The following is a 17344-nucleotide window of genomic DNA, read 5'->3' as shown; positions in this document are numbered from 1 at the left end:
TTGCTTCCTGCAAGCCCCTGACGCGCGCGCCGTTCATCCTCCGCTTCCCTGTTGTGGCTGACGCTGCTGCTGTGGTGGACCTGCTGCTCTGGACTACCGAGGACCAACTACCGCCGCGCCCATGGATTTTGGCGCCGTGCCCAAAGGGCCAACATACGTCTGGACTAGTATCCCCCCCCCCAAAAAAAAAATATAGCAACGACCACACCACCACCATCGCCAGGAACATGGAGATGCATGCCCCTTTTCAACGCCCGTTCCGGCGTATGCCAAGAGCGCCGACGCTGAGCGCGTACGCCCAGAACCAGCCCTTCAAACACAAACAAGCCGCTGAACAACTAGAAACCGAAACTGCTTTAAGTAAATTACTAACATTTTAAATTTTTGTCAGAATTGTGGCGTCTTACGTAAATTTTTAAACTGTGTGTTATTTGTTGCTGCTGCTCAACATTTGCCACAACGTTAAAGCAGGTTGGTCTCAAGGAGGTCCTTGGTTGGTCTCACCATACCGCTGTTCGTGGTCTCAACACATATTAGTCTGGCCACTTTGTTTCGCGCCACTGATCGTTTTTTCGCGCGAAACCTGCCGTCAGAAGCGACTGAGGCTTGGAACTGGCGGGTTGTGTACACAGCGGAAACATCAGGGAAGCTGTTTATCAGGCAAAGTGCACACACGATGGAGTATAACATGAGTAAGTTTCGCATGTCATGGGCACGATGAGATTGACTCGCGTTTGCTTTTCTTAGTTCTCAGTCGTTGGCCAAATTTTGCATTCCAGCTTGCCTCAGATCAGATTCGTGTAGGAAGGCCTGCGCATCTTTTTCCACTACCAGCCTCAGCTTAATGTGTTGGCTGTGCCTCATTTCTGCTTTAGAGGCTCTGCGAGACACTGTGCGTCTGCGATATAATTGTCGTGCCCTTTCTGTCTTGAAAAAGGAAGAAACGTGCCGCGCCTGACATTGCTGTTTGCGCGGGAAACGCGAAAACTTGGAAGCGACGCCGTATCCTTTGTTGTTTCTGCTAACAGTTTTGCGGCTTGACCACGTCTGCGAGCATTTTCGGCACTATTATAATGAACTAGGATATATTAACCCTATTATGCTCCTATCAGCCTGACCGCAGAGTGTTTGGCTTCATGGATCGTGTTAATCACAGCGATGGCCCGTTTGCTTGCTTTATTTTTTTTTTGCCTGGTCGTCGTGGCATATGTGTGCTTGGGTCTCACCTCTTCCCTCGCATCTGGCTGTCGTCTTCCAGGCAGCCGCGTTATTATTCGGCGTACGGTACGGACTGGTAAAATCCAAAAATAAATTGAAGTTGTGGACGCCTTATCAGAGTGGCCGCATATGCTGGTAAGGGCGCCAGCTTGTCGACTCATTCTTTGGGCTGCTTCTCGCACCAAGCTCGAGAGAGACAAGGCAGACGCTTTCAGACAAGCACCGCTTGGCGGGCGAAATAGACGCACCATTCTCGGACCAGTGTGTGACTGGTGACACAGCGATGCATTCGAGCCAGCGGCTGCGCGTAGACTTTTGTCCCTGACAGTACGAGCGTCTTATCGTGCTTTCGACTACATGTGATCGACATGACACTTTGTCCTGGAGGAGTTCTAAAAAGCAGATGCGATGACATCTGCTGCGCAAATTATAAACAGCTGTGTGCTTAGTGCAAGATTTGTAGCTCAAGATGAGGAATAATCTGTACGAAGCATTCGGTGCACAGTAAATAATTTTTTTTCTGTTCTGTTGCGGGTTATTTGAGATGTAACTCTTGCAGGCTGATGCCAATCAAAAAAAAGGTTCTGGACAGCCGCGAGTAAACAGGCATACACTCTACAGTTTCTCCAAGCATGCTGAATCCCAGATGTGAATGCTAATGATGGGTTAATCCATGAAAGGTGAATTCAAACGTGTGGGTCCAACTATCGTTCAAACTTGCCTTTTTAAATTCTCTCTTTGGAAAGCCTTCTGTCATGCATGTCCAGGCATGCAAGTCCACTTCTGTGGCAGTAGTTTATGTGATTCATGGAATATATATACATGTATGTACATTATACAGTCTTATCCTTTGCTGTCTGTTCTTTGAAAACCAGCCCAAGTACAAGCCACCACAGCTGTGGTGTCATCATTCAGTGGAACCTTTCCTGTGGCCATGCTGGGTGCCAGTCCATTAGGGCCTCTGCAGATACAGTCACCGGACAGACCAGCACGGCCAGCGGCATTGCCTATGCAGCCACACGGTGTATTCGGAACAGTCACTGAACAGACTGTTCAGGTAAGCTGTAGCTAAAATGGATGCATTTGCAGTTGACGTGTTTTCTGATTTGCTGACAAGAAGTTACCACGTTTGCCGGAACTGTTATGAATTGTTGCAGGCCGTTTCAGATGGCGGACTAACCATTTCGTTTTTCAAGAAATGGATTCATTGTTTCCAGAATGGAGTAGCTACTAACCTTGTTCACTTGCGTACAGAATATACAGTACAGCATGCCAATTTGCTTGGAATTTGGAGGCCTGCAGAATGTCACGTCACTTGTAGAGGAACTGCTGAGCAAACAAGTGCTGCCCAGCAGTTGATTGATGTTATGTCTGCACATGCTTGGCTGTATTTTGGGCATAATGCAATGGATATTTGTGTCAGCCTGTGAAAAGGCCATGATAGATGACCGAAGTTGTTCAACAGGTATGACTGAAGGATATGAGTGCCAAGCACATGAAGCCGGATATCTCGTAAGGCTACAAGGGCAGTCTTCTGTTTCACGTCATGTGCAAGCCATCTATAGACCAGCACCGTGTTTACAAACATGGGGGCACTCGCAGACGCCGGAGCAGACTAAAGGTGTAAAGATAGTGCACGTAGGAATAGATGTAAACAAAAGTTTTCAAAGCCGTTTTTCTGATTTCATGGTGCACCAGTGATGTCATCCCTGCGTGAAGAATAACCAGAGGCATCCTGAACACATTATGGAAACATGAAATGTCATTTCAAAGGCAGTTTATTTTTAAAACTCTGATATGTGTGTGTGGGAGTTACCCCTCACTAGGAGGGCAGGGCGGCAGTGCGATCAATAAAAACACATGTACGCAAAACTTTATGAAATATTCTTCTCTTTTCACAAAGTACCCATAGAGGCGGTGGCTGTTAACATTTGGTGAGTACTTTTAAGAATAGTATGACAAGGTATGCTGCATCATTTCGAAGCTACCTTTTTAAAATGCCACGATAAATGTGTGTTGTGAAGCCGGACACACCCCCAAAAGGCACTATATCCAGAGGGTATTTTCCTGAATTGTGCAAGATTCTCGTGTTGTCTGACATGCTGCCGCAGGTGCTACATTTTCTCAATAATACAGTATAACCCAGCTGCAGTAAATTCTGATATAATGAAGTGAAACTGCAGTCCCATTTCGCCTTCCGTAGACTGTACTTTTTTTTGTTTATAGTAAATATTTTTTTACAAGAAATGGCTATTAGTAAAGCGTGTCTGGCCGTGGCGATGTACTTCCCTCAGAATGATGACAGCGCGGCACGTGCGAACTCGAGGATTGCGAGGCCAACGTTAGGAGGCAAATGGATACCAAAAATGATAAAACAGCTTTTACGCGAAAGCATAAATGCCCCATGTAACAGGAAGGTCGGTTTTCGCCGTGACAGAAGAATTAGGACTAGTAGATTTCAAGAGGCTCCCATAGATGGCACCAGCCACATTGGCGGCGCATCGGAAACCCCTGACCCTCGGGCCTTCGGGTTGTGAGTCACACACTACCTCTATACCACGCACATTCGTACAGCTTGGTTAAAGTGGGGCTTTATATGTATGTCGTGTGGTCTGTCAAGCAATGATTGTGAAAGAGGAAACAGTGTCTGTGTCCGCATGGGCAGTATGAACCACTTTCGCATCATGCCCTTAAAGGGGCTCTGAAAGGGGCACTAATAAAGTTGCGGTATGCTGAGGATGTTAAAGCACACCGCTTCACAAATATTGTCCAGCAAGAATTTTTTTAATGCGCTTTCTAGAAGTTGAGTTATCTGTAGTCAAAATTTGAATTTCAGCGTCTTCGTGGCTTTCCTTCTCCTCTCGTCACTTTTTGCACTCTGGAAGGTCAGCGGTCCTCCGCTGGCCCCACTTACGGAGCGGATCCTCCTCACTCGCCGGAGCTACGTGCATTATTGGCCATGGCCACGGTAACTGCCCGACGTATGAACGAATCTAACCGATGGCCACCTCTCAACTTGTATACGCAGATGCGAGCGACGGAGGAGGGTGCGAGCATGAAAAAGTCGCCGGGAAGAGCTCGCCAACGTTCGAGTTTGATTGTGGGTCCTCTGCTGCGTGTAGAAGTGTATTATTTGGCTCAGGTTTTGATGACAACATAGTGTAGGGATTGAGCGAGTTGATATGCTCTCCTCGGAAGGTATTTCAGAGCCCCTTTAAAGGCGGAGCTTGTCTGTCCCCATTTTTTTTTTTTAGATGGCTTCATCACTAAGCTCAAAAGCACGAGGGGAAGCCAATTTTTCGAATGCCTTGAGCCAAAGCGCGTGGCGTGCAAGTAAAGCTGTCTATGAACGTAGAAAGAAGGCGGCGCAGTTTGCTGAGAAAGGGAAGTTAGTAAAAGTGCAGCGATGAGTAGAGAAGAGAAGAAAAAGGCGAACATGCATGGCGAACTACCCGGCACTGCATGGGTAGTTTCTTAAATATTTCCTCTTAAATCACGCCGACTGTGTGGAAGATAATGTCGTGTTCACACAAAACTTTTGGTTTATATATGAAACATATTGGCGTTATGTTCGTAGCCATGTTGTATTCGTGCAAATGCAGTACTTGTAAACGAAATCGAAAACGTAACATGAGAATTGGCAACTATCACGTAAAGGGTCGGTAAGAGCAGGTGGAAGGTATTTCTGAGTGTTTCTTTTATAAGCCAACACTTTGTGTTTAGTAAGCAACCAGGAAGCGTCCTCAAAGCCAAAGCCATGCCATCACCAACAACTGATATAGTAGAGACCCTTATATAGTAAAAAATTTTGCTGGTTCGAGTGACTTTACTATGGAGGGTTCTACTGTACAGACGTTCAAACTAGACAGCATTACATGAAAAAGCAGTTCTCAGATGCCACAGCAGCAAACGAAAGCGCACTCTAACAGACGACAGTGCATACTATATCGCCTGCTGGCTCCAGCATCCGCTAGTGCCGCCTCTGTCTGTAATTATGGTGTCAATTGTCGGCTACTCTGCACAGTTCACTTACCATGCTGTTTGCGGACTGTCTTCAATGTAACGATGTAAACCTTGCTGTAGTTTGAACGGCAGTATTTGTTAGAGAATGTAGTTTGTGTGACAGCATTGTCAGACTGCATGAGAAGCTTGCGTGATGCGAAGAAACACCTTTTGGGGGTATGTCCGGCTTCGCAACTCACAATTATTGTGGCGTTTTAAAAAGGTAACTTCAAAATGACAAAGTGCATTTTGTCACACTCTTCAAAGTACTCGCCAACTGATAACAGCCACCTGTATGGGTATTCTGTGAAACAAGAAAAAGTATTGCTTTCATGAGTGTCCGCTGGTTGCACTCCCGTTCTTACTCCCATCAGGGGGCGATTCAATGCAAGCATGTGACAGTGCTTTGAAATACTTTTGCAATCTGTTCTAAGATGTACCTGGTTATTCTTCACAAAGGGATTACATCACAGATGCACTACAATATCGGAAAACTTCTTTTAAAACGGTTTTCTGTGTATTTTTACTTTACACCCCCGGTCAGATCAGCTAGTGACAGAAGCGCCACTGCATCTTGCTTACATTACAGATCAGTGTTGTCCCATACCTGTGAGCTAACCCACTAACACATGGCAAACCTACATTTTTTTTGCTCTCTTTAATTGCATATAACTGTTGGGTTTTTTTAATTTACTGGGAATCTGATTTCAGCAAAAGTTTCTTATTATTTTCTTTTTTTTTTTTTCATGGCAGGCTTTCATTTAGCACCTGCAAAGACTCATTTTGTCAATACTTTTCCTCACCAGTGGGGGGTGCCCTGGACAGTGCCAATCATGCTGGGGAAGGACTATGAGTGGCTGCACTCAAGAAGCAGTAGGTAGGGCGTGGCACTGCAGCCAAAAAAGTAACATCACTTATGTTATAATATAATATACAGTGCATCCATCCAAGCATTTGCACACTTTGTGCCACTCAAATGTCTATTTTCCAGATTTTGTCCAGTGCAGCAGATAATCCGCTGCAAATTTTTTTTCTCCCTTGACATCTAATGTGGGAGGCAGAAGCTGATTGAATTTACAAGGCAAATAAGGAAATCATGCTGCAAGGATTGGGGTTTTCTTTCTGTCTTTCTTCTTTTCTCTTTCTTCCTTTCTGTCTCGGGGCATATGTGAAGAAGACATCTATACTGCACATTTGGACTAGTTTTTTATTTAGTTGCTTTTTTTTTGCAGAAGCAGACCACCGTGTCTGCAGTGGCACCAGCACAGTTGTCACCAGTGCTTCCTGAGCCAGTCAAGACTCTGGTCTTCTTTGACCTGGAAACAACAGGCCTGCCATCAAGCTACCAGCGAGTCAGCATAACTGAGCTGGCCATGGTGGCTGTGGACAGGTGAGGGGCCATCGGTTGCCACAAAAAACATTTGCAGCATTACAAAAAGGGTGTAATTGTTGAAACTGGTTGGATCGGTTAGCAGCTAGCAGGCATATTCTAGTTCCCATAGTGGTTTTTTGTGGAAAACTGTGACTGGCATGCAATGTGTGTACTGTACACAGTCGAGCCCACATATAACGGCCCCACTTAAGACAAACCTTCGCTTATAGCGAATGAGACCTGCGCGACTGTCAAAATATACATTATTTCAATGGCACAAAATCACACTTGTAACAAACGTCATTAAGCCTTGCTGATCGGTTACAGCGAACGGACGGCGCCGCGACGTGAGGTAACCTGCCTCCGACCCCTTTGTTCGCCCGGCGCGCGGTATGTTTCCCCAAGCCTCATTGCGGGCGAACTGTCCGCCCCGTTTCGTGCCGCTGTCAAGCAAGCTACCCTTTCCCCACCGGTGCGCCTTCCAAGATTGCCTTCCTCACACTGCTGCCGGTGCTGATCGCGGAAGCCATGCTCCGTGAAGCTTTGGGAGATGACCACACTGGCGGCGATTTGTGGCAGCACGCCGTCGACTCCGACTTGGGGGGTCATGGCATTGGTTGAAATGATTTTATTTCTGTCGACGCCGACGCCACGGAACCGTGCATGGACGAGGGCATCGTTTTTGAATTGCGGGACGAGAGTGACGCGGAGGAATCAGATGAGGATGAAACTTCGGAGCCAGCACCCATAAGCACGCCTGTAGCAATGGGCTACATAAAGAGCCTCAGACAACTTGTCTATGCCAAGGGCCTCGGCGAAGAGCACACTTCTCCATTAAATAAACTGGAAACCTCGCTCATAGGATCTGCGCTGCAAAAACAGACGTCCATTACGAGCTTCTTTGCAAAGAAAAAATTTTGTGTTTTGACAAGCTGTGGTCTACCACTACGAACTTCAGGATATAACGAACGGACGCTGCGTGACACTCATGTTCGTTATAAGCGGGCTCGACTGTAAACGTGTGTAAGGGCTGCACTTTTTTTTCCAGATTTGAGGGCCAACTTTCGGGGTGCGGCCCATACACTCGATTTGCGAAAAAAAAAATATTATTTAAGTAAAAACGCCACAATCTGGAAATGAGTAGCATTTATTCTACATTCAATCCTCACTCGTGGAGTATTCAGACTGCGAGCTCGTGTGCTCTGGTGCACGCTCATTCCTTGAAACGACATGCAGCATGTCTGCTGTCAATGTGTAGCTGTTGTTCCGCACTTCCATCACTTAGCAGAGCAGCTCTTCTTCCAGTTTGGGAAACTTGCATGGTTTGCCTCAGAAAGCATTTTTTTGCAGCTTGTGTTTCTCAATCCATCCTTTTGGTTGCACCATCGTCGGACGCACTTCTCGGCCACGTCGAATTTCCCGCCTGCCACACGCTTGCAGTGTTCTACAGCAAACTCCTAGCCGTGTAGCTATTAAGGTGCTTGCCCATCATGCTAAAACCACAACACTCGGTGGCAGCACGCAAAAGCCACAACTATGGTGAGCTAACACGCTACCACAACTCCCGTGCCTTTGAGAGCCACAAAACTGACATAAAGCCGCAGCTGGTGATACTGGTGCCTATATGGGTAGCGGGAACTTGCGGCGGAGGGAAAAGTTGACGATGATGATGATGAGCCGTGGCCTCGGGTGCCATCCGTGGGTGGCACCGGGAAGCTCCTGTGCGCATGCTTCGCCTTCGTGATCAAGAGCGCCGTCGCTCACAGTTGGAGCTGATCGCGGAGGCCACGGCGCGAGCATTTCGAAGGCTATTCCCGCCTGGGTCATGGAAAGTTTGGGTGCGGCGCTTACAGACATATTTTTTTTTTTAATTTTTCCTTCTGGGAAAACAGGGTCCAGCCGGTGGTGCCCTTACACACACCTGTTTTGCTTGCTCTTGCACAGATTTAGTTGTGGTATTGCTATCCGTGGCGGTCATATATTCTAGTATTTAATATTTTAATTTGCTCAAGAAACCAAGATCATGGTACTGACAGTGTCACTACTCATCTGTGGCTTTTGCAGTGGATATGACATCAGGTGGGCATTTGATGATTTGATGAAAGATCAATTCACTGCGAAATTTATCAGTGGGTAGAAATGCGTTGGGCACACTGTAGTGATCTATATTAGATGAACAGAACCAACCCGCTTACCTTCATCAAATGCACAAAGCAAATACAGTCGCCGACCGATTTTTTTACTCTGTCGGACCCGGAAAATGGTCTGAATAATCGAACAGTCCAAAAAATTTGTGAACTTAAAATGTTTTGGACTGTTCGATTATTCAGACCATTTTCAGGGTCCCACCGAATCCGAGTCGTGAACTTAAAAAAAGAAACTTTTGTATTAAAAACCTGCTTTAAAAATCGCGACATTTGCTGCGCCCAAAGTTTCGCTTGCAAGCGATATATTAGACTGTATCTGAGCCAGTCATGTCTGCATCACCTCACGTCACAATACCAGACAGTGCAACGGGGCCGCAGGTCTGCTGCGAACGAATGCACATGCCACATGAAGCAAGAACAGTCAGTTTACATGGGCAACGACGCTTGCGAAGATCTATAGAGGTAACCCATGGGAAGACACGAGTGGACACGAGCGCCTCCGAGTGCACTCCTCCCCCCGCATCCGCTGCCCCACCCCGCGAGTGCCGTCGTCCAAGCTGCAGCAGATGCTGCAGCTGTCCTGTTTCAATGCGATCGCGCACTCTTTGTAAGCAATCTCGAATGGCAACGATGGAGAACCAATAGCCAAGCCTGTCCAAGCCAATTTGTCCGATTCACTCCCATCAGCGCCCGCCAAGGCAGGGTTGCCGTTGGTGGCTACTTTGCGCCACATTGGCTACTTTACGACCAAATCTGGCGGTGAAAATTTTGGGTTGGCTCCCTGGTTACTTTGAACTTTTATTTTGGTGCATTTACTAGCCATTTCTTTTAATCGCACCATCCCCGCTGGCGCCGATGGTGTGCATTGAGCCACCAGTGCGCACGGCTAGGATAGCTAGGAAGCCTACATGCTCGAGCGGCTCAACTTTAAAGAAGGTGACATCTTTAGAGACAATATTTCACTAGACTTACGGGGCTATGAGAGAGCGCTGCTTCTATTCCTTCAGGCAAATGGCAATATGACTCCTGCAGCGGCTTCGAAATTCCTCATCTGCACTTCGAAGGCTCCGTACCATCAATCCTGATGACATAGAAAATGCTAGAAGCTGTGAAAACACTGAAACAGGGGCTGAATTTTTTTTGGATACTCCTATGTTGCAAATAAAGTAAGTGTAGACACTTAATTAGCGCACACTTGATCACGCATCATGTTTGGATTTATGGCACGCAGCGGGATCGTACAGACATTTATTTATTTATTCAGCATACCCCTAAACGTCCACCTTCGGGGGTATTACAGTCAACCCCACTTATAGCAATACCGGTTATAACAATATATCAGATATAATAATGGTTAGTAGCAGCACCATCAGCTTTACTATGTGTTATGGTAAAATAAATCGCTTATAGCAATGCTCTCATAGCACATTATTCGTTATAACGATTAAATCTGGTCAGTGAAAGTAAACCTTGAAAGAAACAAAAACGTGGATACGCTACAATCGCACCAGCCAAACCGCGCTTACAGTGCAAAAGTGCGCGTGTGTGGAGTCGACTGACGGACCGAGCCGGTGCAGCGACGCAGAGAAAGCGAAAGAACTCGTGACGAGCACTTGAAGACACCGTGCACACCGAGGATCCTTGCATGTCACGGCTACGCAGGGAGGGAAACGGTGGATGCGTTCCCTCTTGCAACCAGGCAGAGAAGAAAGTAGGGAGCCTTGGTGGAGCAGTCCATTAACATTTCTGTGAGCCGCTCGCAGAAAATAAGCCGACATTTTTTTTTCTTTTTCTTTTTGCATTCTGTGGGACGGCTGGCAGTGAGAGATGCGAGAGCGCGGCATTGTCGCATTGTCATGTCTTCCTCTGTTCTTCGGTAACTTCGCGAATTGCACTTGTCCTTAGGGCAGGCGTTACTTTGTCAGGCGAGCTGCTGGGTTGCTGCACCGGCCACGTGTGCCATGCATACTCTTAATCAGTCGGTGCAGTGCACGTGTGTTGCCAGTGTGGTTTTTCTTTTGTCACCTTTCACCATTTCCTTGGTTCTGCAAGTTCCTTGGATTTCCCGTCAAGAATTGCTTCTGGAAAGCGGGCGTGATGCCAGCGAAGCTCCCGCCGGTGCAGTGATGGTATGGTACTTTGGTCATCGGTGAAGGGTGATGATCTCAGCATGTCGATTCGAAGAATTCTTTCACGCTGATGATGCATTCATGACAAATGAAGACCTCACTGACAAGGCGATCATGGCAACTGTCACCGGCGCGGACAACAATGACTAGGAATCTGTGCAAGCTGTAATGTAGAGTAAAAGCCTGTTATTTCGACCCTACATTAATTCGAGATCCGGATAATTCGAACAGGTTTTGATTCAAACTGCCAGTACTGTCCTGGCCAATGCCCATATCTACCGTATTTACTCGAATCTAGGCCGGCCACGATTCTAAGCCGAGACCCGAAAGTTGAAGGCCACAGAAAAAAAAAAACTTACCTCGATTGTAGGCCGGCCGAAAAAACAACACTGTTTATACCTCATTATCACAATTATTTTTATGACGCGACACGACTGTTCTTACGTCGCCGCGCACGTGAAAGTGCGTGGCGCGAAACGACTGCACCATGTGTCTGCGCATAGGCGACTTGGTGTAGAGAGAGGAACTCGAGTGAGACACAACGGGAAGCATCGTGCCTGCATGCTCTGCCGAAGCGTGATTGATGGCCCTGAGAGGGACCGTTGAAAAAAAAAAGCTGCCAAAGGAGCTTTGAGAGAAGAGGAGGAGGAGAGGCGGCGTTGGGCGAGGAGACATATGCAACGCCAGCCCGGGATCAGCCCCCGCTCATTCGTCATCATCATCGCTGACTTCTTTATCGCTGGCCTCCTCGAACAGTGCACTATCTTCACTGCCATCAAGTGCATTAGAGATGCAGCACTTGCGGAATGAGCGTGCAACCAAGCTTTCTGGGATGTCATCCCAGGCTGCAGCTATCCAAGTGGCTACAACTCCCAGTGAGGCGCGCTTTATTCGGCCTGTTGGTGTAAGCTCGCGCCGCTCTTCACTAAGCCAGTCCACGTAGTACTTGCGCAGCCGATCCTTGAAAGGCTTATTGAGGCACACATCAAGAGGCTGCAGCTGGCCTGTCATGCTGCCGGGTATGATGGCGACGTCAATACCGGCTTCGGAAAGCGCAGCTTTTACGCCGTCAGTGAGGTGTCCACGGTAAGAGTCCAGGACGAGGAGGGAACGTTTGGCCAAGAGGGCCCCTGGACGCCGCTGCCAAACCATTCTGATCCACTGCTCAACCATATCGCTCGCCATCCATCCATTTTCGTTGGCGCGGACGATCACATTTCTTGGAAACACTTCCCGAGCTGGTAGAGTCTTCCTCTTAAAAATTATATACGCCGGCAGCTTGTGGCCATCCGCCGTGCAGGCCAGCATTACAGTCATGCGCTGCTTTTCGTATCCGGCCGAGCGCACTTTCACTTCCTTGGCACCTTTTTCGTTCACGGTGCACGCCACTGGCATGTCAAACCATACCGGCGTCTGGTCAGCGTTTCCCATTTGTCCTACGGCGTAGCCGTGCTCCATCCTCTTCCTTATTACGAATCGCTGAAATGAGATCAGCTTCTCTTCGAAGTCGCCCGGCAGCTTTTGACAAATGGACGTGCGACGTCGGAGGCTGAAGCCAAAGCGCTTCATGAACTTCTGCAACCAGCCCCGGCTGGCTTTGAACAGTTCCCGGGGGACGCCTCGCTCTCTCGCCTGCTCTCTTGCTTTGGCTTGCAGCACTTCCGTGGTCACTGGAAGTGCCGCTGACCTCTGCGTCTCCACAAACTCGGCCAGAGCTACCTCCACTTCTGGATGGCGGCCTTTCTTGGGGCCCGTGAAAGCCGTTCTCGTTGCCGCGCAAGCAAAAATTTCGTTACGCTGCCCCCCTCCAACGGCGAACATTCTTCTCATCCACGCCGGAGTCCCGCCCGGCTTGAAGATTTGACGACTGCTCTGCAGCGACTATAACTTTCCGCTTGAAGGCGGCACTATAATGGCACCGCCTGTTTGGCACGAAAACGTCACTGCTGCGAATGTGCTCACGCCACCGCACGAGAACAGAACAAGGCCAAAATGGCAGCCAGTGCTCATGTGTGCTTTGATCAGTATCGGCTACGGATAGCAACGGCTACGGATAGCAACGGCTACAGTGCTGTCTTTCGTTGGCATTTTGTGGGGGCGCCACCTGCGTGCTACATTTATTCGTATTTTACGAATACGAAACCTCGAAACGAAATCCTCGAATCTAAGCCGACATAAGAGTTCTACATCTCGTTTTTTTTTAAAAACTATCGACCTAGATTCGAATAAATACGGTATTACATCGTACGCTCGCTAATTCAGACGCTACGAGCCGCACACCGGTTAATTCAAAAGGGCTCCCGTAGGGAGGCTGCGTCCATGTATGACTGGCGCGGCAAGCTTTCGTCCAAATAGCCCAGCGCAAACCTGAATTCTATGCTGCAGAGTCACCCGTGTACCTCAACGTGTGTGCACGGTGACAAACGTACGGCCACGTCTCGAAGTCAGTCAGACCACACGGTTTTGGTTTCGCTTTTCAGAGCTTCGCGCAAGCTCATGTCAGCCAAAGCGTTTTCCATGTTTTAAAAAAAACGTATCAGCCAGCTGCGGGCCATTTCAGGCGCCGATTGGCGTGAGCATTTTCGTCCAGGTGATTCTTTCTCTTCAGTTTTTCCAGTGCTTTGAAACTGCGCACTTGTCACGTGCCATTCGCTGTTTGTGCAGTGAGGCCTCCTCACATGCGGCGCTGCCGCTTGTGACGCAGTACTGGTGGAGTTGCGGCGGTACTGTGCCACACTGTGAAGGTTGCCGGGGAAGCCTTTTTTACCTGTGAGCAGTGTTGCTTCGATGCTCCTGACAGTATGCATGCAATATAGCATTTATGAAAATGTAAACAATTATCAACCTTGTGCCGTTCTCATCTCAAAAGCAAGCAACCGTTGTCCAATCTTTCACCGGATAAATATACCATGATGCAAGCAGTTCTCGTCATCTTTTAGGGATCATTCAATAGTTTGAACAATTTTTCCGGTCATCTGAAGTTTGAAATAACAAGCTTCCAAGTGGGTTTGACTGTACATGGAGGGGTGGGGGGGTCAGTGGTAAAAAACATGTACAAGGAACGTCATTAACAAGCAAAGGATCAATAAACAGGCTAGGTATAACATGGAAAAATAATTAAGCACCAGAGAGTAAATAAAGAAGCAGGCAATAGAAAATATAATACAAATTATAGGTTTAGAGAAAATGATTAGGCATAACGGAAATGAAAAATACTGCAGTTTACGTATTAGGCACGAAAAGAAAAGAAGTAATCTCAAAAGTACAGCAACTGGGGGAAAAAAAAAACAGTTCAAGCATTTAAAATGCCAACGTCGCTGCTGATGAGAGCAAGAATTGTGGAGGCGTTAGATTCAATGGCTGTATGCGCTGGTAAATTGTTCCACTGTGCGATAGTGTGTGGTATGAACGACTTCGCAAATGCAGATGAACGACTTGTGATGCATTTAACTTTTTGCGGATGGTCGAGCCGCAGAAAGAAGGCTGATGGTGACTGGAATAAACCGTGGTGAAGCAATGGATGGCAATACAGTTTATGGAAAAGTGCTAGCCATGATAGTTTACAGCGGTAAGACAAGTGGTTGAGCATCCGCCTCGCATGCGGGAGGTGCGGGTTTCGATCCCCAGTGCCGCTGGGTACCCACCGGTGATACAGTGGGTACAAGCTTTCCCCTGGCCTGGTGCTTGGCTTAATCAGGGTGCATTGCTTGGGAAATGGGCCTCTGACCCCACCTTGAGCAAAACGAGAAATACCTTGTACCGTGGCGCTCTTTGGCCGCAGATGCCCTTGCGCCACAAAAATTCACTATCATCAAGTCTTCTAATTCGGCGCGATTTTTTTTTTTTTTAAAGGCAGTGACGCTGGTAGTATGTGAGTAGTGTGAAAAATAAAATGCGCAGCATGGTTCTGCAAGGACTCAACGTTAGCTACGAGATAGACTTGGTCAGGATCCCAGACGGCTGATGCATATTCAATATTTGGACGAATGAGTGTGATGCACGCAAGTTTTTTTGGGTGCGGGGAGCCAGTCTGAGGTTATGCTTTAGCAGGCCGAGTGAGCGGTTGGCGGATGCTTAAGTTAGATTAATGTGGTTAAGCCATGTTAAGTCTGATTGCAGGTGAACTCCGATGTACTTGTAAAGTAGAGCTAACGACCAATTTTTCGGATTCTCTAGGGACCGCGAAAACGACTGAAAAATCGGGCAGTTTGAAAAATCAAATTTCGTCGAAAAAATCACGAACTTATTGCCAATATGCTGAAGGTGGGGGTCAGTTGTATTTCAAACATTCTGAAGTTCCTCATGACTAAATTTTGCCGCACATCATGTGCACAGACAAAAGGCGGCGACCGCTTTCACGAGTTTAGCCTGGCTGTGCTGCCCTCGGCATGTCGCCGATGAACGCACGGGTTGGGACGAACTCTAGACAGGAGAGCGAACATGCCGCTGCGGGAGCTGCACTGTGCCGCAGTATGATGGGCCTGGAACGAGAACGCAAAGATGGCGAAACAATAAGAACCAACAAACGGTCGAAGCAAGCGCTCCGTCGGCGTTGGCCTTCGTCATTAGGCGTAGCGACTAGGGTCAAAATCGGCATCATACCCAGCGATATGCACTTTGTGGTGGCTTGCGTATAATGCAGGCATCTTGCCTGTCATCGAAGCGCCAGTTGTTTACCGTTTTACGATAGAAAAGTCAGGGTTGCGGTGCGTTTTGCCGCGGGTACGCTTACCTCGCTTTGAAGTGCACCACCAGTTCCTTCTGCGCTCACGTTCTCCATGAAGCCATATGTCTCCCACAGGCTTCGCTGCTACCTCTTCCCGTATTAAGGACTAAAAACTTGGCACAGATGAGTTCCGCGAACTGACTGTTGTTCAAGTTTATGCGGCTGACGACATTCAAGAATAGTATGAATTCGAAACCACATGGGCGCGATGTGCCGACTCATGCACAATTCCAGCCTCGCCATTTAAAAGGCTCCCTTTAAGCTTGAATTTCGTTTCATTTGATAAAGTTTTCGATCTCCCTTACAGCTCGAATTAACGATGTTCCACTGTACACACTATATGGCGGCGAGTGCGAATGAGGTCCAAAAAATCAAGCAGTCAGTTCCGGTTTGCCCGAAATTTCAGGCTCTCTTACACATTGGCTCTATGATCCATGTCGGGGTGCCGTGACAAAGTCTGAATGATCAAGCATGTCCGAAAAATCAGGCGCCTGAATTTTCGGTCGTCTACTGTAGTTGCAAGTTTGACAGAATCGTTGTTTAGGAAATAAGTTGTAGGGAATGTGAGAACTGTGAGTGAAAGAACCATGTCGGGGTGCCGTGACAAAGTCTGAATGATCAAGCATGTCCGAAAAATCAGGCGCCTGAATTTTCGGTCGTCTACTGTAGTTGCAAGTTTGACAGAATCGTTGTTTAGGAAATAAGTTGTAGGGAATGTGAGAACTGTGAGTGAAAGATATAAGCTTAGTTTTAAAACTATTAAGTGGCATAAGCAAAGATGTGCACCATGCAGTTATTGCATACAGGTCAGTTTGCAAATATTTTTGATCAGTGGTAGAAATAATGTTACGGTATATTACACAGTCATCGGCAGAGAGCCTAACTCAAGCAGTCACGGAGTTTGGTAAATCATTAATATATATTAAAAAGAGGGGAGCAAGAACGTTCCCCTGTGGTACCCCAGAAGCGACATTAGAGTAAGTGGGGTTGTAGTTGCTAATAGCAGTAAACTAAAGTCTAACATTGAGGAAGTCCGCAATCCAAGTAATAACAGCGGGGTGAATATTCAACTGAGTTAGTTTGAGCATAAGCCTGTGATGAGGAACATGATCAAATGCTTTCAAAAATAGAGAACAACTGCATCCAATGGTGGATGCCCTTTTCCACATCTGACGCAAGGCACATTTAAAGTTTTTTATAGTTCCAGTTTTTAATGCTGATGCTCAGTGCCTATTCTCCTATGAAGACTTGACAAAAAACAGATGTGCATCATAATGTACATGGGCAGCCTAATAGCGATTCCAAGATTGAAGTTCGGTCTGCAGCTTCAAAATAGCTTCAATGTTCTGCTGAGTTGTTGCCTAGAGTTTTACAATATTACTCTTGCAAGATTGCTGCCAGCATGCACTGAGCCTTTAATAATTTATTTATCTTCAGCTTTAACACCAAGCAAAAGGGCCGAACTATTGTGCTCGTTATTCTGTTTGCGTTGATTAAAAATGCTATTATTTATTGTATTTATTTTATGACAACTGTATTCATAATATCGATTTCATTATATTTGGCTACAAATTCGGTGCTAAGATGGCTACTTTTGCTAATTTTAGCTCGCAGTCTGGCTCCTTTTAAAATATGCTCATCGGCAACCCTGCACCATGGCGCCTTTTACGGCGGCGGGGAATGGGTTGGTTGTGGCAGCGATGCCTGCTGACATCTATATTAGGCCTAAAACACAAACTTTCTAGTCCGA

General features: G+C 47.2%; 1 protein-coding gene across 1 annotated transcript in view; it reads left to right on the top strand.

The window, feature by feature from the left end:
• The first annotated feature begins 581 nt into the window (after nucleotides 1–581).
• LOC144115544 (three prime repair exonuclease 2-like) overlaps nucleotides 582–17344 on the top strand; it is a 39544-nt gene continuing 22781 nt past the window's right edge. The window contains exons 1-3 of the mRNA XM_077649973.1: nucleotides 582–692; nucleotides 2094–2275; nucleotides 6453–6610. Of these exons, the coding sequence (XP_077506099.1) occupies nucleotides 677–692; nucleotides 2094–2275; nucleotides 6453–6610 (356 nt within the window). The 5' untranslated portion in view covers nucleotides 582–676. The remainder of the gene's footprint in view (nucleotides 693–2093; nucleotides 2276–6452; nucleotides 6611–17344) is intronic.

Source organism: Amblyomma americanum, chromosome 1 (genome assembly GCF_052857255.1).
Source record: "Amblyomma americanum isolate KBUSLIRL-KWMA chromosome 1, ASM5285725v1, whole genome shotgun sequence".
In the NCBI taxonomy this organism is placed as follows: Eukaryota; Metazoa; Arthropoda; class Arachnida; order Ixodida; family Ixodidae; genus Amblyomma; species Amblyomma americanum.
The sequence above is the reverse complement of the archived record's forward strand: the minus strand, read 5'-3'. Positions and strand labels throughout refer to the sequence as shown.